This window comes from Pectinophora gossypiella, chromosome Z (genome assembly GCF_024362695.1).
Source record: "Pectinophora gossypiella chromosome Z, ilPecGoss1.1, whole genome shotgun sequence".
Classification (NCBI taxonomy): domain Eukaryota; kingdom Metazoa; phylum Arthropoda; class Insecta; order Lepidoptera; family Gelechiidae; genus Pectinophora; species Pectinophora gossypiella.
In genome coordinates this window covers 119,918-144,868 of record NC_065433.1, presented here as the reverse complement: position 1 = coordinate 144,868, position 24,951 = coordinate 119,918, and the positions used below count along the sequence as shown (strand labels likewise).

The window sequence follows — 24,951 nt, the reverse complement described above, 5'->3', positions numbered from 1 at the left end:
AATGACAGGTAAAATTAAGGAAGTAATTCTCTTCTTCGCTCGGTTGAAAGGTGGATTACCAACCTCATCAACCCTGGTATCAGGGTAACTATTGAGCCGCCAAAGGCCCCTGGCATGACTCATGTAACGACTACTTACTTACATCAATAAGTAGTAATCGGGACCAACGGCTTAACGTGCCTTCCAAAGCACGGATCATCTTACTTTCGGACAATCAGGTCATCAGCCTGTATGATTTTAATAAGTGGCGCTTTCGTGGTTTTACCTCGCAATAAACAAGCTCGTTTCAGGCCAAGTGGTCCCAATTTCAATTTTACCTGTCATTTCATCAATAATATTTCCTCTACTCCATTTTTGCCAATTTTATAAGTACTTATCATATTTTGAACCTGATTTCCGTGAACGATTTTTTGAATTTATCGATAGTTCTTTTATCGACAATTGATACAACCACAGTGTGACGTATTACACCCTCCCGCCCCGAGAAATGTGGCAGATCCCTTCCCGGTCCGCGGAGGCCCGTCTTGCTCTATGGTATTGCTCCATGAATAAACGGAGTGATTAAATAAGTATCGGTCAACATGATTGCATTAAGTCATTTCCAGTGTACCCCTTATGAAAGGTTATCATTTAAACAGTGAGCAAAATTAAGTAAACTGCAGTGTGTGTCAGGATGGCGTGAGAGATGTCTGAATAGTCACGAAATGTGCACGTAATAACTGTACCTAAACTGTATCTATGCTCATGAAAACTGTACCTCAAGCAATTCAATATTAAATAGATAGTGAAATATGCACGCCACCCTGACGTCAGCTTGACACGCATAGTGGGATATCGCCCAAACGTGTGGGAACTAGGTATGTTCTGAAACATACTTCAATAAACTGTACCTAAACTGAATCTCATAAAACTGCCAATATTCGCACTTGATATCTATGAAATCAAAATATTTTTTTTTCTATTATTTATTCATAATAATCACAGGTCTTTTTATTAAAAAAATGTGTTAAGATATCCTTTTTATTTATTTTATTGCTGTTTGCCGATAAATTTTCAACAGGCGCTTGTTTTCTCGTAATACAATAGAAGATTATGTAAACTGTACTGGTTAAAAGGAAAACTATGAAATATGTTATGACTAAGTTTTAATTAATAGTGTTCTCATTTAACCTACGTATTGTTTGTTATTTTTTACAACAAATTATTTATCTTTAAATATTGAAGTAATTTATTTAGTACAACATAATTATCAAATCAAATAATCTAAAAATAACAAAAACAACAACACGAGCTAATTATAAATAGAAAATCTCCTCCAGCGCGCCACACTGGGGCAGAGCGCCCAAAACGCTGGCAGCATTTCCCCTCTGAACTGCCAGGCCTATCCTCTGCGCAAAATAGCTGCCAGCTCTTGGCAGGAGGCTTCGACCGTGGCTGGTTGACACCGTCCAGACATTTGTAATCCACCTCACAACCAACTCGATACTTACAAGAAGACGCCATCAATGAGTTTTCAAAATAGCAATAATTTTATTTGTTATGAAATGAAAACAATGATAGTACTTTATTAACTAATAAAATAATTAAATAACGTAAAATTCAGTTACGAAATGAAACATTACTTTTATATAAAGAATAATAATATGAAGACGACTTCTTATTTATTTATAAAAGGTAACGATGCAGTGGCAGCGACTAGTAAGGGTGTAGGTGGCGGCGCAGGTGGGTGAGCCGGTGCTGGTGGTGGCGGCGCAGCACGCGCTCGCGCTGCTGGCGGCGCGCCACAGCGCCGGGGCAGCCGCGCACCAGGTGCCACACCACCACTGACAGCGCCGCGAACACTATCTGCGCACAACATTAGAACACGCACACACAACAACTCGTTTCAGTTTCACATTGTTCGTGTCAGTCCTGAATGACAGCCCTTTGCTGAGTAGGTAACGAGAGCAACTAACTACTTATTGTACTCTATGTAAAATAACTATTGACTAGGTACGCGGAATTGACCAGGAAACTGGAGGGTGTTGTTTTAGATACATACATAATGTCATAATAAGTCGCTATCTTCTAAACATCACGATATCTAATATTCCTATTATTATATTGAAAAAGTTACGTATACATATAAAGCCCAAGTAGCACCGGTCTGGAGGCTTAAAACTAAATTATCTATTGATAGTCTATTCGTGGTTTATTTCTAGACAAGGGCTTTCTACAGATGGCTTCTATAAAGTATTAGTATTCTTATAGAGTATCTTCACTAATATTTGATTATTTTTAGATAATTTGCTCTATAGAGCACTTATTTTAAGTACATTTCTAGGTATGACGATTATCTTAAGACAATATTATCTATAAGTAATGAATAAAGCCTAGAGGAACCTATTTTCAAGATATTTTATAGATAAGATGGTATATTTTAAGATATAACTTTCTACAAATATTCAATTTTAGCTAGTGGTACTCTTATCTTTGTTTTAGAGAGACACTAAAGTCTAAATAAACTACTTTTATAGATATGTTATAGTTATTCTAAAAATTTGCTAGTGAAACAGTGTTTCCAGTGTTTATTTGCCTAACAATAGCATAACTAAGTGCAATTTTACTAGATCGATTGGCTTTATGCAACGGAGACAGTAAAAATTTGAAGATCACGATCTCATTTTTTGGGGTTCCCAACTGGTCCTGACCTGAGCGTTCAGCCGATATATTGCCTCATACTCAAGATATAGTTCAAGAGGCGAGAGATTAAATGCTTTGGACCGACTTAGAGGTCTTAGAGGACCTTGGATGTGTTAATTTCTTAGATCGTAATGACATAACATTTTATATTATTCATGGATGTGTACAAATTGACGCAGCGCCGAGTATAAAGGTGACCTTTGTGGTGGTGCCATTGAGATGGAGGGGGCTGGTGAAGCCATTTGCCACTTATACCTGTAAGAGGGGTTTTAATCTATCCCCCAATTTAAATTTTTTTATTCAAACAAAAATCGACTTTATTATTACTTCACTGTGATTGTTATTGGTATTTGTAGGGTCGTATGCTGATTGACGGATTGCCATGGACAAACCACCAAACCACCACCATAGACAAAAGAAATGCACAAAAATGAAGTTTAGAAAAAGCGACCTTATTATTACTGCACTGCGGTCACAAATCATTTTAGGGTCGTGTGCTGATTGACGGAATACCACAGGGCCCTCAACTACCTGCGGTCGGCCACCGGCAGGACCGTGCCTCGAATCCCACTACCCTCCAGAGGGAGCTTCCCGGCCTGACGTCGCTTAAGGAACCAAATCGGTTCTAAGCAACACAACTGATACCCTTACATCCCCCAAAGGCACTGGTACTCCCGCGCACAGACGGAACGCAGCAAATGGCTTGGCGCCTGGCTCCGGCGGGAGGGTGGTAGCTAACCAGGTGGCGGGGTCTACCACCAGCTAAAAGAGGTGTTATGTTTGGAATTACCCTTAGTCAACTCTTACGACACCCACGGGAAGAGGGGAGCGGCGACAATCGTATTCTTTCTCCGTCGCCGCACGGATAAAAGAGAATTCTATTTTGCAAAATGAATAATATCAGGAGAAAATAACGAACCTGTGTCATCGTCATTATACAGGGTGGCCCAGAAGTTCAGGTTCAAAATGAAAAATTAGATAGAGGGGCTCATTAGCTACCAGAAACACCCCCATGTATGTTCAGCAATTATTTACGGTTTAGGAGATATGACCCATTTTGTACCTTTTTCTAGATTTTCTACCTTACTTCAGAAATAATCATTTTGTCGCTATCCCTTTCTTAATAATTATTTTATTTTACTTCACAACTATGCCTAAGGCTGTGTACCGCTCAATCAAGTATAAAAAAAAAGTTATCAGAAGTCAAAATGAGAATTCGACCAAAATTGTTACAGTTGTTTAAACTTCGCCGAAGAATAATAAACACATGAGATTGTCATGGACCCTGAAAGTATTTCTAAAAACTGCTCCATTTAATAGGCTTTTAGAAACATCCAAAAAAAGTTCCCTTAATAAGGGCATAAAACTAAGCAATTAGCCCTCAAAGATTGCAAGACGGACAGATTTGAAGGAAAATTTGACATTCTCATACAATGTAGCTGCTTCTTTCTAACGTTGTTAAAGGTGCTCAAAGACAGATTTTATTTTAGTATCCAATAGTATGAATCACCAACAGTGTTTGGGGATAACTTTTTTCTTGAAATCTATGTACCTTCATTAAAATACGAATACCAAAAGTGACTGCAAGTTTTGTCTTCGGATTGTTGCTATGTCTACCCTGTTAGCGATTATAAGCGTGATTTTTATTTACTTTTAACTGAAAATGTGTCTTTGAGCACCTTTAACAACGTTAGAAAGAAGCAGCTACATTGTATGAGAATGTCAAATTTTCCTTCAAATCTGTCTGTCTTGTAATCTTTCAGGGCTAATTACTTAGTTTTTTGCCCGTATTAAGGGTACTTTTTTTGGATGTTTCTAAAAGCCTATTAAATGGAGCAGTTTTTAGAAATACTGTCAGGGTCCATGACAATCTCATGTGTTTATTATTCTTCAGCGAAGTTTTAACAACTGTAACAATTTTGGTCGAATTCTCACTTTGACTTCTGATAACTTTTTTTTTATACTTGATTTGACTTTGATTTATCTTTGATTGAGCGGTACACAGCTTTAGGCATAGTTGTGAAGTAAAATAAAATAATTATTAAGAAAGGGATAGCGACAAAATGATTATTTCTGAAGTAAGGCAGAAAATGTAGAAAAAGGTACAAAATGGGTCATATCTCCTAAACCGTAAATAATTGCTGAACATACATGGGGGTGTTTCTGGTAGCTAATGAGCCCCTCTATCTAATTTTTCATTTTGAACCTGAACTTCTGGGCCACCCTGTATACCAGTAAAAAAAAGAAATATGCTAGATTTGAAAAAACTAAAACTCTAGGAATCTCTAATATTGCAAGTAAGTCCAATAATAAAATTCACCTAAGAGGTAGAAAAACGTACAGAACGTCTATCATTAAATTTCTTTATATTTAAATAAAAAAAAAATACATAAATACATAAACTCACTCCCATATTCCCTGAAGGGGTAGGCAGAACTACAAATCAAGAAACTATTTGCAGCCACTTATGATACAAAATCCTAAGGTGGATAATGATGAACACAAAAATTTGAAAAATGTTAGAAATAATAATAATAATAATAATAATAAAATATTTATTTCAGATTCTGCATCCATATAATGTTAGTTAAACAATAGAGACTTACGAACTATGTTAGTATATTAAATTAAATGACATTACTTGGCCACACGGCGTATAGGTAACACGTGAGTCATAACCCAGTGTTTCCAGAATGGGCCATCCATCCTCTCTGCTACGATTCTTAGAAGACTGTTGGCGCTGCCACGTACTCTCGTTATTAGGGAACTGACTCGCTTGCGAACGATAGCATGGAAGCCATCAGTATGCGCATCAGCAAACATTGCAGACGCACTACAGTAACGTGGAAGCCCCAACAATGATCTAAACACATTGTTATATAGGACCCGCAGAGCGCTGTAAGCTTTTTGAGTAAAGTTGATCCATATGCTGCAGGTGTAAAAAGATTGGCAGTATGCCTTAAACAATGTAATTTTCACTTCTTTAGTACACCGAGCAAACCTACGAATCAACATATTACTCCTCACTGACAACGCCCTACGTTCCCTCTCTATGTCCATGTCATCATTTTGCGATGCAGTGACCCAATGCCCCAGATATTTAAATTCTGACACTATTTTCAGAGGAGTGCCCTCAAGAGTGACCGGCGGCGGTACATATTGTTGCTCTTTAGTACCTACTCTGAAAATCAGCAACTCACTCTTTTTGGCGTTATATCTGAGGCCATGGACCTCCGCGTATCGCTCACAAATGCCGATAAGCTTCCTCAGAGCGCTAATTGATGGGCTCAGCAGCACCATATCATCAGCGTAACTTATATTATTAACGAAATTGCCGTCAATGGAGCAGCCAACCATGGCGCCGCTGAGCTCACCAATAAGCCGGTTCATATACAGGCTAAAGAGCTTAGGTGAGGTCAGGCCACCCTGCCTCACCCCGCAATCCAGCCCATACTCACCAGATACTGAGCCCGCCCAGCGCACCATATTTATCTGGTTTGCGTACCAATATTTAAGTAACACTGTCATTTCGCCCGGTAATGTCGTGTCTTCTTGTAGCTTCTTCCATAAAAGGTCATAGGAAACCAGATCGAAAGCTTTAGACAAATCAAGAAAGCACGCATAGACAGGTGTTTTCCTGTCAGTATAGTACCGGACAGTATGCTTAAGACATAACACCGCTGTCTCTGTAGAGAGTCCTGCCCTAAAACCAAATTGTGCATCATTGAGTTCCAAATGATTGTCCAACTGCTTGTCAAGCATACTATCCAGTACCTTTGCTACAATAGTGGCTAACGAAATGGGCCTATAGTTATTGATGGAAGAGGCATCTCCAGTACGGTTCTTTATTACTGGCACCACTACAGTTTTCATCAGGTCGACCGGAAGGTAAGTATGTCTGATGCAGAACGTATAGAACATCGCTAGTACTCTGGGCAGATGTACACCTGCATGTTGCAAATGTTCAATGCTAAGGGAATCATGCCCAGGTGATTTACCTCTTGTCATACGTCTCACCACATCCGCCACTTTTTTTGCTGTAAATCTAATGTGCGGTTCGTTAGAAGATACCTCACTGGATAGAACCTCCCCCTCCGCTCGACCCAATGGAGACACCACTTTAAAATGATTTTTAAACAATTCAGCAATGTCGGCAGGCTCACTAACACCCTCTACGCTTGCTGGTAGGCTCGGCTTAACATTAAGCTTGTTTGTTTGTTTCCAGAAGTGCCCGAAGTTTTTATTTGCATGATATGATGCTATGATATCCATTTTTAGTTGGTCAGAGTTATTTTGACACCATTTAATTTTCTGTTTAAAAGCTTTTCGCGTAGATACCATCTTTTCATAAATTTTACCACTTTTAGGTTTGCCATACAAATGCCAATTTTGAAATGCAAGCCGAGCCTCAGCATGTACTTCTGTCACGTGTTTATTCCACCCAACAATATGTTTTTTATTATTTGGTACTGTTTTTACATAACTGTGCTTTGCCGCGTCACTTAATATATTAATAATTTCGAAATACATTCTATCAATAATGTAATGAAATGGTAGGTTTATTTATAAAAAAGAATTCAATATCGTTTTGACGCTAATATCACAGGGATACGCACGAAGTGTCTCCACGGGAGTTAAAAACAAAGTAACTATGTTTATATGCAAGAGGTTATCGTCTGAGCATTTTTGGATAGATGTAATACCACTCATACATTTTATCGCCTTCTTTAAACCATACTAGACTGAATTTAACGAAAGATCTAAATGACTTAAGATTATATTTCGCATTGTTTACAAATAAAAATATTTTACTTTCCCTCGTCAATTAATGCAATCGATTGCTTCTGCACAATTCCATCCATAATTGTTCACAACGTAAAAAATACAGTTCTCTGATGAATGTCTAGAAATACTCCGAGAAGATAAAACAGTATACAAAAATGACAGTTTATAGGCAATCTTAAATCACTCATAAACCTGTTTTTTCTTCGACTAGTAAGTTTAGTATGTAACAAGTACAAATAGTCTTGTCATTATCTAGAGCCATACTACAGATAATTCTTTAGAATGTTTGTTCTAAAGGAATCGATTTTCTAGACAATTTTAACTAGACGCCATTTTTATTGCTTGATACGTTTTAACATTATTATAACGAACTATTTATTCGTGTTTTTATGAATAAATTATGTCTAATAAATCATTCTACATGTTTTAAAATACTATATTATGAATGAAATAAATGGTTAAAGCATTTAAATCTAATTTAAAAAATATTATTTTTACAAAATATTTTTTATTTGGTAAATTATTAATTAAATATTACATTTAAAGCGGGCGCTCTTATTTTAAGAGAGTTTTACACAAATTCCACGAGAGACTTTCATCCGCATTAGGTTTTTCATGTCTAGGTGACAGTATCAGCCCGTATAAGCGGTAAATAAATAGGAATTTAGAAATTTGTAACGCTATGTTATAATATTAACTTTTACTCTTGTGAGATCTGCGCCATTATGAATCGTTGTCTATTTCAAATGAAAATTATCTTAAAGCTGTTAATGTTAAGAAAATTTGGTCTTAAAACTTCACATGCAAAGATTTCTGTTTAGCTCTTAACATTATCTATAGACTATCTACTAGTGCACATTGTGGTCTATAAACAGTTTAGAAAGACTCTAGAAGTACGCCTTTAGACTTTTCAACTCTTAACTCTATCTATTCGTGCGTTCTTAACTCCTTCTTATGAATAGCTACAAGGTTGTGCCCACTTGGCTAGAGGCTATCTATAAGCGTTCTTGAAGATAACTTGAGGGATATTTTACTCTAGAGGTAGACAATCAAATCGCATTCTATTAGATATCTAATATCCCCTTTTTAGACTCGCCAATGCTATTTGGGAGTAAATAGGTAAGTAGTTTAATTATTTGTCTTTTAAATTGTTAGCAGGTAAGACTGTCGGAGAAATATTTTCTTGTTTCATACTTTTTAGAGCGCGATTTTTCCGTAGCCGGGTTTTAGTTTTTAAACTTATATTTTTTGTATTGGTGGGGCAGTATAATGTGTACTTACCACGTATGACAGAATAAAAGCAACTTTCAAGAATTTCACGTTGTAATGCGCAGGGTGAGGGGTGTTCAAGGAATAGTTTTCCCCTATAAAGTTCCATTGATTCGGCCACTCGTCGTCAAGTCTACCTTTCGTTAAGACATAGAAACCTGTAAACATTAAATAAACCTGTAAACTTACACCAATATAACATACACGTACAGTCATCTGAAAAGTTGCGAATAACAACCGAACATACACACATAAACACACGCCCGTTATGAAAACAACTTGCAGCCACATTTGATACGTATTTCAGACAACCCAAATGCAACAACCAAAATAGTTTTTAATGAAGTAAGTAAGTGAGCCACTTCCGAAGGCATAGTTATGGCGTAGAATAAAATAATTACTTAAAATGAGACAGCTAGCGAAAAATAATAATTTGAGAAAATATTTAAATAGGTATCTCCTAAACCGTAAATAATCGCCGAATAATTTGTTGGCTGCATCCACATAGGTTTTGGCGCCGAACGTGTACTCCAAAGGATGTTTTCGGGGTACTAAACCGAACAGAGCATAGTACCCTGCTAGTGTAGTAAGTATTATTCCTTATTCTATGCCGCTAGCCACAAGTTGGTAGTGACTAGGGATCGACAATCCATCAGTATCATATTGGAAGTTGTATATTATGCTTCGAGTTTAAATTTTGCTTGCGCGTTTCAGAACTGCATTATTGAATGGTGGCGCCATCTGTTGCATGTGGGCAGAACTAATTGGCCAAATAGTTTCAGTCATTCAGGTACGCTTTCTTTCATTGTTCTATCCTTGGACTTCGGTTTAATACTAATTTATTGGACACCCTGTGTAGGAATTTTTTTTCGACTAAGTAAAACCATCAGGCAAATAGATTGGCGCGGGCAGTAGGCAGGACGTCCTCGACGACGACGGCGAGCGGCGACACCCCGCCAGCGGGGCTGCACGCTCTATGACATACACCTTTGTCATGGGATCAATAACATCTAATCATTTCTCCGTAGGAATGACATTGCTAACCATCACACCTCGTATTCCTTGCGAACCAGTATTCCATAGCGTTGTTGTCCAACTTATAACTTTGGCGCGTAATGAACGAATCATTAAGTACAGAATAAACTCTTTCTTTATATGTCTTGTAGTAACCGGAGTGATACTCTAAAGCCTGCAGACAGAATGTTTCATCATCAATCAAATAGTCAATCATGACACACCTCTAACGTATATCAAGGAATCTTTTGATTTATTTTTAGTTTACCCTACAATTGGATATGTAAGGTATTTTAAAGTTATCTTTTTTATGTCCTTAAATGAAAGAAAATTCTATTAGAAAAAACTAATTTGAATATTTTTGCTTTTGAAACAGTAGTTGTTTTTAAATATATTTTTTGTAAAGTCGCCAACAGCAGTCTTTTATTTTTGTTTATTAAAAAAAAAACAAGAGGTTATGCCAGTCAAGGCTCCACAATACCTCCAATTTGCTGATTACGAGACTAAGCTAGCAGTTTGGATTTAGAACCACACTCTCCAGGTGACACAAAATGCGAAAAGCCACGGAGGCCTCATGGTTCCTTCGCAAGTCAAAATTGACTTAGACCTAGGTCTCCCAATCATTATAATATACTTTATTGCACTTAACAACTAGTTACATCACAAACAAGAAATGGACGTTTACAAGGGTGGACTTATCTCTAAGAGAGATCTCTTCCAGCCAACCCAGAGGTAGTATTAGAATAACTGCGGAAGAATAAAAAGAGGTGCAATATATTAAATACATTATAATAATAACATCTACATATAAAACCGTTTTAAAAAAATATATACACAAACATATGCCTAAGCCTCTATAAATATATATATACATATAAAATATACTATACCTACATACATACCTATTATATATATATATATACTTAGACTAAGAATACTCTACGTATAGATAAAAAGTGCTCTTTGACTCTCTTAAAAGAAAAAGGCATTTAATATTAATACGACAATAATTTATAATCAATCACTTACAAAATCTCTCCAATTGTTTGCACTTAAAATAAGCGTTGCAAGTCCTTCCCAGGGCAATCCAATAGATGTGGCAATCGCTTTCCATTCTTCTCCATAATTAGTATGCAACAAGTACAGCTTAAATACTTCCGTACGTGTTATAGTTATTGCCTGTTGGGTATAAAGTTTGTCATATTTGAGCAAATGCCCGTTCCACAGTGCACAATACCTACACATTATGGTGGACCTTCTATGTAAAAAATGAGGTCTACAAAAATTTTATCTGAGAAAGTACGATTCCCAACTCGTGTACATTTGGGCTGCGTCCACGCACCCTCGGTGAGCGGTACATGCTGCTTACTGTGAATTTTTACGCCGTAGCAATTATAAATAACTATACTGTTCACTATTTGCTTTGAATTTCAAATTTTATATGTTTGTAGGTAACAATGAGGGACTGTGTTCTACAAAAACAATACAGAAGGCGTTGTAAATATTTTCCTTCATTTAACCTTCTAATTTCAAGGATAACAGACAACCATCTTTTATCTTTGTTTTTGGATATAAATGATGACCCATTTTATTACACCCAGGCACAATACAACTTCCACCTATATTATTATCCTGATCAAAATAAAGTAAAGCAATATAGATAGCAACGTATTAATACCTATTGTGATCCAAATATCTAGCAACAATTATTTTTATACATATATGCTTCTGCCATTACATGTTTGAATAATTGTGTACCCGAGTGGTCAGAGAAAATAGGTAATTTAATTAGCATGGTAAATCTCAACAACGCCATCTGTATTGTTTTTGGGGAACGTAGCCTGGTAAAAGTCTCCCATTTTTACCCACGACGGAACGGAGCAGGTATATGCGTTTAGGGTGAGAGATGTTTGTGTGTGCGTTTGTGCAAAGTAATGTTATCACTTATCTTCTAAACTAATGATCCGATTTTGATACGGTTTTCAATAACGGGTTTGTGTTTGATGAGTTCATGTCATTACATAGGTCTCATGTCTGTAACTCTTTTTATTTCTCAGAAATGGATAGGAACAGTTTTTTTCGACCTCTCAAAGAATGAAAAATGTAAGACATATTTTACTGTTTTTCATCAAAATAGCGAGCATTTTATCAAAAATTGAAATATTAGAGTTATAGGTCTACCAGCATCTGATGGCATAAAAAAAGTAAAAAAAATATTGATTTTCCTATGGTAATATTAAACTGTCTCCTGTCATGTCGAAGTACATGTTTTGTCAACAATACTGAGATTTTCCAAAGATTCCTTGAAACTATTCTGAATTTCATAAGAATGTCGAAAAAAACCACTTCGATCACAAGCAAGAAAGATTGTTTACATTGTTTATTGTAAAATTAGTGAAGAAGCAGTTGGAGATCAACCGCAATCTTCGATTTTAAATCGCGTCCAAAGTTGACCGGTAAGTAGGACTAACTAGTCTTAATACTTGAATATATTTTTCCTATATTATTAGTTACTAACCTGTGACCTGTTTATAGGAGTTCCTAGCACTACCATACGACGAATAATTGCTGAAGGTAGACCGAATGGAAGTGTATTTAGTGCACCCGGTAAAAAGAAGAGAGGTGGAAAGAAAACAAATAACCAGGAGAGTTTTGATTTGGAAATAGCATAATATAAGTGATCTTTTCATAAATATTTTGTTTTTTTTTATATATACCTACCTACACTAGCTAGATTTTGCCCGCAGCTTCGCTAGCGACATCTATCGCTTCAAGCAACTGTTGGAATCTAGAGGTTTTTCAGAAATCCCGCAATTATTTTCCCGGGATAAAAAATAGCGTATGTTCCATTCCATTTATCTCCATACAAAATCTCAAGTCGATCCGTTGCTTAGTTAGTTTTGACGTGATGAGTGGATAAACAGACAAACTCACATTCAGGCGTTAGCGTTCACAAGACGACCGGGCGGACAATACTGGACACGACAGGGCAAAAAATAGAACGAAAGCAATACTGTATTGCATACAATAAGTACTTTATATAATGTCCATATTGTCCGTCAATAGGTAAAAAATAAAAAGTATCAAGACGTTTTCATCCAATTACCCGAGTGTTGCTTACTATAGAAATTTTATTTCCCCATTTGCCATCAGATTCTGGTACACCTATAACGATTGAAGAACTTAAAGAAAGCGGCAACGAGCCTGACTATCTGTTTGTCGGAAACATTTTTAATCTCGGGAGCAGAGCGCTATTTAAAAGTCCATAATTACAAGGCAGCATCATGTTATTGCAGAGAAGATAAAAGTAGAGGTGGTACTAGCATCCTAGTAAAAAAATGCATTCCTTTCAAAGAGTTAAATCTTGTAAGTAAATATGCAACGCCAAAATCATTTGAATGCTGTGGTATAGAAATTCCGTTCTGTGACCTGATAATATTGTGTCTCTATAGAATCCCTAACAGCGACCCTGTATTCTTCCTGGATAGACTTGATTGCGTTTTGCACGAAATTTATAAAAAATATAAAGCTAACAAGAAAATTATGTTGGTGGGAGATATAAATATAAATACTCTAAAGCCAGGAAAAACGACAAATTACTTACGTGATCTTGCACTAAATCACAACTTGTCTATACACATCAATGAACCTACCCGTAAATTGTCATGTTTAGATCACATACTTAGCAATATAAAAAATGCAACGTCTCTGGTACTCCCGTTACATCTATCGGATCATGAAACTGCACAATTATTAAGGTTTCCCCTAACATCAAGACGAATTACAAGTAAATCATACTTTATTTATAAACGAGATTACAGTGATGAGAACATTATGAGGTTCAAAGAATGTCTGGGGAACCTTTCGTTTTCTGAGATAGAGCAAGAGAGAGATCTAAATACAGCTTTTACTGCATTTCATGATCTTTTCTGTCTTTTTTATAAACTGTGTTTCCCTATAACAAAAATAAAAATTAATAATACACTTCTCATCAAAAAAATCGAAACACTTCCGTTTTCATTGTTTCTGTCCGAATTTAACACAAAAAAGAATTCATACGATGAAAAAAAATACATAAATGTATAGCTGGCAGTTTGGCCATTACAGTAATAAGCGAAAATTCTAAATTCAAAATTAGAATTTCATTTGTTTATCTTATAAACGAAATGAATCACTGTTTTGAGACAAATGTGTGTTTAGGGTTGGAGTACATTTAGCGTTTAAAAACTAAAAATTGGCGCCTATCCTTAAACTTTTTGTTTTTTATTTCAATACTGTGACTTTGGGACGTCTGAAAAAAGGTTTTTTTTCTAAAACGTATGGATACTTCGCCCACAGAAGCCGCCCAAGTTGTGGCATTGCTGGATTCTGGCCTTAGTCAGCGTGTTGTGGCTGCAAGACTGCATCTAAGCCTGTCATCTGTTCATAGAGTCTATAAACGTTATCGGGAGACTGGTTTGTTCACGCGCCGTTCAGGATCTGGCAGGAATCGGGTCACTTCTGAGCGAGATGATCGATTTATTGTAACAACTTCTTTAAGAAATCGACGCCTTAACGCTTTTCAACTGCAGCAGCGGCTTCGTGTTGTACGAAGGGTGGCTGTAAGTGACTCTACAATTAGAAGAAGGTTGAAGGATCGTGGACTGGTACCGCATAAGCCAGCAAATGGGCCGAAATTAACTGCAGACCATCGAAGAGCGCGCCTTAACTTTGCACGTGAGCACCTAAATTGGTCATACCTACAGTGGAGCAAAGTTCTCTTTTCTGATGAGTGTAAAATTATGCTGTATGGTAACGACGGGAGGAACAAGGTCTACAGAAGAGACGGAGAACGCTATGCACAATGCTGCATTGAAGAAAAGGTCAGCTATGGTGGCGGTTCGTGGACGGTTTGGGGAGGAATCAGCGCCGACGGTAAGACAGAGCTTGCTTTCGTGTCTGGGCCACGTCTGCCTGCACTAAACTGTCATCGGTACGTCGAAGAGTGTCTCGAGCCTCATGTGATGCCCTATGCACATTTTATTGGCAACGGCTTCATATTCATGCACGACAATGCTAGGGCTCACACCGCGGGCGTCGTACGAGATTATCTTAACGAAGTCGATATCTCTATTATGGAATGGCCAGCAAGAAGCCCGGACATGAATCCCATTGAACATCTGTGGGATGAATTAAAGAGACGAATTCGAGCAAGAGATCCTGCCCCAGAAACACTTAGCCATCTGCAAGATGCAATCCAAGAGGAATGGGACAATATACCACAGCATGTGATCGTGACTCTCATCCGATCGATGAAGAACCGTATGAAAGCAGTAATTAGAGCTCGGGGAGGGAATACAAGTTATTAAATAAACGTTTTTTAGCTTTTTTTTTCATTTACGTGTGTTGTTTTATCCATTTCCTTTATACTCCATACGGAATAAAAATGACTCATTTAACAAAATACGAAACCTATGAAAAATTCATTTAAATTTAGAACATTAACATTAAGATTTGATAAGCTCATATTACTCACTATTAAACGTCATTTAACATTTATTCCTAAATGTACACATTTTTCTGATAATCCTGACAAAACGTAAATTTGCAAGGTGTTTCGATTTTTTTGATGAGAAGTGTATTAAAAAACAAAAGTGGGTTAGCCGCGGATCTAGATTAAGTTGCAAAACAAAGAGGGGACTTCGTTACAATTACTACAAACAAAAAACCACTGAAAATAAATGTAAATATTTGAACTATTCTTCTATTCTAAAAAAATGCATTTATAACCTTAAAAAAAACTGCAATATGAAGTTTTTAAGCAGAAGTAAAAATAAGTGGAAAGCTACATGGACAATAATTAACAATGAAATTTGCTACAATAAGAATGACACTCATGACATAGAGATTATTCAAGATGACGATCAAATATTGAATAATCCAGTAGACATAGCAACCAAATTTAATAACGTCTTCATTGACATGACCAATAAAACTAACTGCAAACATGACTTTAAAATGAATAATAAGTGTTTACACTCTATGTTTTTGATACCAATGACGGAAAGTGAAGTAAGGAATGAAGTTATGTCCCTCAATAACACGAATTCCGAAGGATATGATGAAATTTGCACCAAAGTCTTGAAGGCCTGTATAGACAAAGTTATTAATACACTTACATTTTTAATTAATTTATCTTTTTCGTCGGGACAATATCCAGAAAGCCTAAAGTTGTCTATAGTTAAGCCACTTTTTAAAAAAGGTGAAAAAAGTGATATAAACAATTATCGACCGATTACTTTAATACCAATATTATCAAAAATACTCGAAAAATGTATGTTGAAGCGCATTACGGTGTATTGTGACAAAAAACTTATAATTCGACCAGAACAATACGGATTTCAAAAAAAGAAATCTACAACACTTGCCATGTTTTCGCTCATCAAGGAGATATTAAAAAGTGCAAATAAAAAGCACCTCACTACTGCACTCTTCTTTGATCTGAGCAAGGCTTTTGATTTTGTAGACCACGACATTCTTTTAAGCAAGTTAGCAGCAATAGGAGTAAGGGGATTACCTCTGGACTGGCTCAGCTCTTATCTATTTAATAGACAACAATGTGTAGTTATTAAAAAAACTTAACGATAAAAACGAAGTGGTCCCATTCGTCTCAGAGTATAAATATAATAAACGCGGTGTCCCACAAGGAAGTGTCTTAGGGCCATTCTTATTTCTCGTTTACTTAAATGATATACCAGAAGTTACTAAACATAAGTGCATATTGTTCGCTGATGATATTTCTATTGTAGTCACTACTAAACAAAAAATAAATGACAACTCTTTTAGAGAACATCAATTTGACATTAATAATACAATTGACACTATAATTAAATGGACTGACATAAATAATTTGAAAATAAATTTAGCGAGAACTACGTATATTAATTTTAATTATAAATTGCCCAATAAATTAAATGTTAAATATAACGAATCGGACATTATTCAATCATATGAAACCAAATTTCTAGGTCTAAAAATTGACAGTCAATTAAACTGGAAATGTCATATGGAGTATATATGTGGAAAAATTAATAAATTTATGTATGCCCTCAAACGTCTCCGTCACGTAACTAATAAAAATGCGGTTATGTCTACTTATCACGCGTACATAGCATCGATCATGCGCTACGGTCTTATCATCTGGGGAAATGGAACTAATATTCAAAGTGTCTTCATTGCACAAAAAAAATGTATACGAGCGATAGCTGGCAAGCCGCCTCGCGACTCTTGCAAGCCATTATTTAAAAAGTTTGGTTTGTTGCCACTACCTTCACTTTACATTTATGAAGTGTGTGTATTTGTGAAACAGCATCAAGATGAATTTACAAAAGCAGTTGATGTTAATCCTCGTATCCGTCGAAATCTAGACAGATTGGTATTTGATGAAACACCAATTACTGAAATTTTTAATAAGAGCTGTCTTGCTATGTGCGTTAGATTATATAATAAAATACCGACTGATATTAAAATGCTAAAATTGACATTATTTAAGACAAAATTATATAAATGGCTTAATGAACGTAATTTTTATTCAGTCAGGGAATTTCTGCAGTAATGTAATTTTTAGTTTAAAGAAAAAGTTTAGTGTAAATAAATGTACCTTTGTCTACATATAACATTTGCATGCCAACATTGTTATGGCGAAACATGTATTGTACCTACTTCTAATACCCACTTGTCACCTTATTCACCATGTTTGACGCAAATAAAGTTTCTATTCTATTCTTTCTATTCTATTCTTTCTATTCTATTCTATTCTCACTAGGGGGCGCCACAATATTAGTGTTTAGAATCAATATTATTCGAAACGCCTCTTCAATTTATAAAAGCAATTTATTTGCAATAGTTTTTATTAGTTAATTGTTTTTATTCTTTTTCGATGAGATTTTTACCGTCGTGGGTTTTTTTTTCAAAATTTTTAATTTTTATAAATACAATACAAAACAATCCCGCTATCAAAGCTATCCGATTTTCATTGCTCTCACTCTCAAAACGAAAAGTTTCTGGTTTTCCCTTCGCAGGTTGGAAGGTCAGACAGGCAGTGCAAGCAAAAACCGGACCTGTCAAATGTTCAGGTTAAGTAACCGGGATAATGCTAGGGAGATGAGGACTCTCAAAACAAAAATTAAACTGGCAATATTTTTTTACTCTGTTTTAATTACAATACAAGCATTCCTCATATCGTCACGGAAAGCAAATAAAAAAAGCAAAAACCAAAGCAAGAATGAGGGACTTTTCCAGGCTCCGTTCCTTCTAAAAATTACAGATGGCGTTGGCCAACACCGCTGACGTGATAATTACCTATTTTCTCATTGCTCGGCATATACTTACTTAGATTTTTTTCCTTATTCTATGGCCTGGGTGTAATAATAACAAGGGTCATCATTATACCCAAAAACGAAGGTAAAAGATGCATTTAGCTGAAAACCATGAGAAGGTTACACGTACTACCTATATTTTTATAAGAGAACGCGGCTTGGAAAGTTGGCGCCGTTATTATGTATAACAATGTTTTCGCGGCAAAGACTACTGGCCTCCCCTCTCCTCATAACAGACTTGCCATAACGTCAATTCACATAATGATCAGAGAGTATAATAATCAAATCGTTTACCATTACTTGCCATAATTCCGAAAATTCATAATTTTATAAACAAACTAGAAAATCCCATAATTTGAATTATTAACCTAAATTATTAACTATGGCGGAAACGGAAGCGAGCGAAGCGCAGCACGAACTCCACGTAGTTCGACACTGTTGATGTAGGCTTTGAAGGCTATACTTATAGCTCAGTTGGGTGTGATTAGTGTTCCATTGGCTTGAGGAAGCGCGTTCCCAGGGAGTCTACCCGGCTCCAAAGGAAGTAGAGGGCCGACGTGAAACATTTGCCCCGCCCCCCGCCGATGGTGCCCAATCCATGGGCAATCGCCGCGGAAGAAAGCGAAACCGTCGTCCCCGCGGCGTGGCATAAGGGCGGTGATACGGACACCAGGGGGCTTTAGTCGGCGCGAGCCCGACAATTCATTTCAAGCAGATTTCCTATTACGCAAATAAAAAAAATTACGAAATAAAAATTACATGAATTGAATTTACGAGTATTATTATGAATTGATTGTTAGTTTTAATGAAATTATATGAAAAACCTTTAATACAAACATAGGAGAACCATTTTAAAGGTATGGGTATTAATTTTATGCTTTTTTTACTTACTTACTATATTCAAGATATATTTTACAACTTAGACATTGTAACATTATAGAAATGCTTATGGATTCATTCTAATATGGGTAGGCCCCGCATAATGAGGAGGTCAAAAGATCACCTGACAAGGAAATTCTGCTTAAACTGAAATCGGAGCCAAGGAGCCGCGGCAGGCCCCGTTTAATATTGATATCCGTGGTCAAGAATGACCCCAAGTGGAAAAGGGAAAGGCCGGAAGAAGAATAATCAACTTTGATCATCTTAAGTAATAAAGTGGTAAAGAAATCATCTTTCACGGACCAACCACCAGTGGTCAGTCAGTGATCGGGAACCACTGGCGTAGAGGACTCACGTGGAACAGCGGCGTCGCGTAGCAGATGAGCTTCAGGATGTGGTTCCAGTAGCCGATGCCGGCACTGCGGAACAGCACCGCTCGCCGGCTGTGCATTACGTACGTACTTGCTTGGTTCCTGAAGTGGGCATAAGTAATTAACTATAAATAGGGTTGCGAGGGTGCAGGGCGAGATTATTTTAATAGTAGTTAGTTTTTTAGTTTTTGACGTGACTTATTGTAGATTTGCCGCAGATGGCATTAACTACTTGGCCGGACAAATGGGGAGCGCTGAAGGCTCTCACCCGGTTTTAATAATAGTTGATCTTTATATTATATAAAAAAACATTTATCAAAGCGCACCGAGGGTTCCGCACAATTTGCCATCTGATCATTATCAGACCCTGAATGCACCTAGGAACATGAACCTAGGAACAGATTGCTGATCAAGACATCAAACAAGTCCAAATTCAGGGGTCGTGCGTCATTTTAATGTATAATTATATGTAAAAATATATAGTATAATATTCATATACTACCTCGTCATCATCAGATGCTGAATACCAACCACCGCTAGCACCAGAATGCTCATCAAAACTAATTAAACAAGTCCAAACTCACTAATTAACAAGTCTTAATTGTCGAGTTCCTATGACCACCTGGTCGTCATCAGACCCAGGAACCTTTCCAAGAACCTTCTCACTGATACTACATAGTATTATTCCTTATTATACCTAATATGCTAATCACACGAAAGAAACTGCATCTAAATTGGACCATCCCTTCTGGAGCGATACATAGACAAAGGGATGAAACTTTTATAGCATCCCTCTGCATTGCGTCGTCGCAAACAAACAAACAAAAATAGCACCACAATCGAAGACATGACACAACACACACACGAACGTACCGTAACATAACTGGCAAGGAGTGGGTGTATAACACTATACATCTCTGCCTACCACTCTCGGGATACAGGCGTGATGCTATGTTGCGGAGGTCCGCGTTGCTCTATGATCTTTGTTAAATAAGTTTGTAAATTCATTTCTTTTTTATTCGCGATTAGTTTACCAACTGCAAATAAGTTTGTAAGTAATTGAAAAACAATTTTATTTTGTTGCTGTTATAAAACTGTTGGCTCCGGATACACCTTCATTATCCAACTCCAAATATAAGTTTGTAAATGTAAAAACAGGCATATCTTTGGTTGGCATTGATTTAGAAGCTTGACTTTTATACCCAGCTTCAAGAGACCGCAGACATACGTATTACATGTCAATTTCAACTTGATACTACCTCCGCGCGTTTCCGAGGAAAAGATCTTGACAGACAGACGGACGACAAAATGATTCTACTTCTAAGGGTTCCGTTTTTCCTTTTGAGGTTCGGAACCCTAAAACAGAACACGCTCAGCCGCAAGTCTTTCCGAGTATGTCGTAAAATCCGGATTGTGTGCGTTTTCTAACATTATCAACAAGTGTTATGGGCGAAAAAAAAATGTAACGGCTAATAAAAGGAGTGGTGTGAGAGGAACAAGCGAGGCGTACCTCATGTCGGCAGCGTTGCCCACTAGGGCGAGCAGCGGCGCCAGCGGGCACAGCGGCGCGAACAGCGTCACCAGCGCCAGCTGCACGACTGCAGCGCCACCAAACAGATCGACGGGTACAAAAGTGAACATACTTATAAGGGCTCCGATTTTCCTTTTGAGGTTCGGAACCATAAAAAAACAAACATGAAACAAAGCTGAATATCATCCCTCTCAGTATTGGTTACGGCGTCACTTACATACCGTACAAGTACGTACTTACAGGTAGCTGCACGTATGGGTTTTAGTGACACCGTGACGAAACCTTTGGCGAATGATTCAGGCCATGACTCTTAGTTGATACTTGATATTAAGTGAAATTTCCTGTCGGAAAATTCACTAAAATTAACATATGTTAGTGTCTTTTTAACTTTTCACTAACGGCCTGTATACCTATGAAGACAAGTAAGTATATTGATGCTTGATAACCTAAACCTTCTTTACGTTTTTTTTTTTCAAATGTCTCTAATTTCAATTTTTTTTTAGTGCATAAATAAAGTCTGAAAAGTTAAGTCTAAGCATAGAATAAGGAATAATGTCTAAGTAAGTATATTGTGTTCAGAAAGACAAAACCTCTAAATGTTCTTTTTTTCAATTTTACACCATTATTTTGGAATGTTGTCAATAGCATCAATATGGCCTTTTTAGGTCCCCGGCTGAGCCAGAGGCAGCAGCATACAACAAGACACAGCCGGCACCCACACAGCGCGTTGAAGCGGCCCACCAGCTGCCGCTCCGTCACCGGCTGCAGGCGGCGCTCCCTCTCGCACGTCGTCATCTCGTTCTGCGTTTCAACTTTCTTATGCGTATTTCTGCAATTTTTTTCTAGTAATTAATATTATGACATTTAAGTTCATGACTATGTATAAAAATGGGTCTATAGTTTTTCGCAGATAAATCGAACTCATTCCTGAATGTGTTCGCCGGAGGGGGGAGGGGGGAGGGGGGGAAGGTCCCGTTTTTGGGGTTTTCGCCAATATCTCAAGAACGGTGCGTCCATGAGAAAAAAAATTACCCTAGGTTCTACATTGAATGAAAGCTCATAAACTTTTCTAGAACATTGTCATTTACACTTTTCTGAATTCCCACCCGTTTTCGATCGACGGGCTTACGGGCGAGAACAATGGCAATAAAAAATGACTCCAAAAAGTAGGAAATCTTAGGTCCACCATGTTATATTTTTGAAACAAAGCCAGCCGCTTGGAATACGTAGGTGTTTCGATTATAACGAGTTGGCAAAAACAAACGACAGCAAACAGATATTATTATTATATCACCATACGGATTGATTCGCGGGAAGTATCGGGCGATAATTTGTTTTGCGTGTAATTTATGTTTGCTTAGATCAGATGTCAATGCGATCCTGCGGTACACCGGCTTGCTTCTCAAACGGGGAGCACGCTGGGTTGAACGCTTCGAACCCCGGTAAGATTAGAGCATATCGGGCTCAAGATTTGGAGGTTCGGGTTTGGTTTGGTTCCCGATGGAGACACTGTCGAAAATCACTATGTGACACTATCTCAGCGTATCTTCTGAAGTTTGGGTCATCCTAATTTCGGACAGTAGCGATCAGCCTGCAATGCCCCAACCAAAGTTATTCCTGTAACTATGTTCCCATCGGGAATCTAACATAAGTATTATGTATAGCTCTCAATTGTAAACTGATGTCTTGCCTTTTTACAATGTCTATCGTCCTAACAATAACTTCTCTGAACAGCAGCGTCACAATGAACACAATGACACCCTCATGGAAACAGGCGAATGGTGCACAGTTGGAGGTGAGTGCACGCCGGACCACGAACGTCAAGTACTCGGAGATGTTGGGGGTGGGCAGCTCGTAGGCCGCCCACGGCGTGGTCACGTTCACAGTGGCGTACCACACGTCCAGGAAACCGTCGTACAACGCTCCCTGGAATGAAACACTCATTATCCGATTGCGGCGAAGCAAATAGGAGGGTTATGTGTTTGACCGCTATGTGTTCCTATATTCTACATACATAGGTATAGCTGGAGACCCACTGACTGACTGACCGACCGATCGACTGACGGACCGACCAACCGACCCAAATTGGTGGAAATTCAAGACCCGCCGTACACAGTTTTGTTCTCACAGAAGAAGCCTCGGGGGGTGGAAATGATGAGGGGTTTGATCGGAACGTTGAAAGTGGAAATACTTCACGATCTTCAAAAACTGAAAAATCTAAATCTTGGTCGAATTCCATCGCCAATGAAAAAAAAAACAAAATGACGGCAAAACAAGATGGCCACCATACCAAATTTTGTTTTTCCAGAAGCAGCCTCGGTTGGTAAAAATGATGTATAGAGAGTTTGATTAGGATGCCACGGTGAGTTTAGAAATGTTTGTAACATGTACATATTTGAAATGTATTAGTTAATACATTTCATACTAGACAATTAAGACACTTTTAGTGACACTTCGTTTGTTTAATTCTAATAAGAGGTTTAGAAGTTAGGAGTGTGCAGACGCACATACATACATACATAGACGTCAAACACATCACCCTCCGCCGTAATTGGGTAAAAAAGAGCACGGCCACAATAGACCTGTGAATTATACTCGTAGCACTAAGAAAAGTCGTAACTTGGTGACAGTCCGTGGTCAGTCCAGCAGTGCGCACCGCGCATGACGCGAGTGACTTGGACTTGACTAATGTCTCTTTGCCGCACGACAGCATAATCATAATCTTTTTATATTATTTACATCAAGAAACATAAAGAAAAGTGATAAGTGGTGGGAGCGGGCGGCTCGGACGGATGGGCGCAGAGTGAGGGCTGTGGCAGGTTTACAGGCCCTTGCACCTTTCTTCTTTCAGAAGTGAATAAATGCATTCATGTCAAAACAAAACCGACATACCTTTAGCCAAGTAAAATACACAACTAAATTGGTGGCGTACACGAGGCTGTAGAAGAAATATTTGGACACCAGCGACTTCTCAAACCTCTCGTAAGTCAAGTGTCTCTCAAACAGTGTTGTGGTCGCGTACGCAGCCGAGTGGAACATCTGATAACAACAAGCTGAAAAGTCAGTCTTAATTGAGGATCCTTTCTCGCGTGTCCTACTATAATGTAATATTATTCATCATACACAATATTTTTTTATTTTCTTTAATAACAAGATACTCAACTCACCCGTTAACTCTATAAGGGTGAGCAGAGATATGTGTAATCCAGCAACCTAGGCTAGGGTATCCACTCATGACGAATCTCTTGGTAACAGGTGATCAGCCCATAATATGATGGCCATGATGTTGGAAAGGACTCAATCCCTCAGTCGGTTTTTTCTACCACAACCACGTGTGTGGGCCGTGGGCAGAACAGTAGCTTCTCGAACAGTATTTCATGTTGTTCACTTGCACCCATTCCAGCATACAAGTATGTAAGATTTATATTGAAAATCTACATAAGTTTGTTGCAGTAATTAATTTTAAAGTATTTTATGTCGAGATACGACATAATGTATTTTAAATAAAAATACCTATGTTACCTTTTCCAAAACAAACAGCAGCGCAAGCACAACAAACGTAAACAACATCAACAAGCCGATGTCCAGCGCTTCATTCACTTGTGGAACCACTATAATCTTCGGTGTCAATTTATCTATCGGCTCTAGAGTGATCGTCAGTGGCTTTAGCCATTCTATTTCAACGTAAATTACGATGATGAACAGCATGGCTGATATTATAATCATTGTCTGAAATATAATATATTAATGGAGCCATAGATACATTGTTTAGCCCTAATCAATAATGTTTCATTGTCTCAGTTTATCGCATAGATATGTTTGTTACCTATGTTTGTAGAATATTGCGCTTGAAAACCGTGTCTGTCAAGGAACATACTAATCTCTAAACGAAAGGTACGTATTCACATGGCATGTAAGCCTCCAGCTTAAACCAGACTTCAGACTGCGCGCGCCGCGCGTTACTTTGTCATATTAATTTATGTAAGAGAAATTAATAACTCATAGGCGAATATAATAAGCTTATCGTTGATATGCAACCTATTTGAAGCGTGCTGTCAACGTA

At 37.6% G+C, this 24,951-nt stretch overlaps 2 protein-coding genes and 1 long non-coding RNA gene across 3 annotated transcripts; 1 reads left to right on the top strand and 2 right to left on the bottom strand.

Moving 5' to 3' along the window:
• Window positions 1-1,695: 1,695 nt before the first annotated feature.
• LOC126380052 (uncharacterized) lies at window positions 1,696-9,732 on the bottom strand. Its single transcript, XM_050029174.1, has 3 exons — window positions 9,621-9,732; window positions 8,749-8,894; window positions 1,696-1,845 (listed from the first exon to the last, which is right to left on the bottom strand). The coding sequence occupies exons 1-3, from the start codon at window positions 9,730-9,732 to the stop codon at window positions 1,696-1,698; spliced, it is 408 nt and encodes a 135-aa protein (XP_049885131.1).
• A 2,193-nt stretch (window positions 9,733-11,925) lies between these two features.
• On the top strand, window positions 11,926-12,443 carry LOC126379947 (uncharacterized). Its single transcript, XR_007568408.1, has 2 exons — window positions 11,926-12,206; window positions 12,286-12,443. It is a non-coding gene; the product is annotated as an uncharacterized LOC126379947 (long non-coding RNA).
• A 6,859-nt stretch (window positions 12,444-19,302) lies between these two features.
• LOC126380051 (anoctamin-7-like) lies at window positions 19,303-24,286 on the bottom strand. Its single transcript, XM_050029173.1, has 6 exons — window positions 24,212-24,286; window positions 23,781-23,927; window positions 22,579-22,814; window positions 21,608-21,717; window positions 20,868-20,955; window positions 19,303-19,459 (listed from the first exon to the last, which is right to left on the bottom strand). The coding sequence occupies exons 1-6, from the start codon at window positions 24,284-24,286 to the stop codon at window positions 19,303-19,305; spliced, it is 813 nt and encodes a 270-aa protein (XP_049885130.1).
• Between the last annotated feature and the right edge of the window lie 665 nt (window positions 24,287-24,951).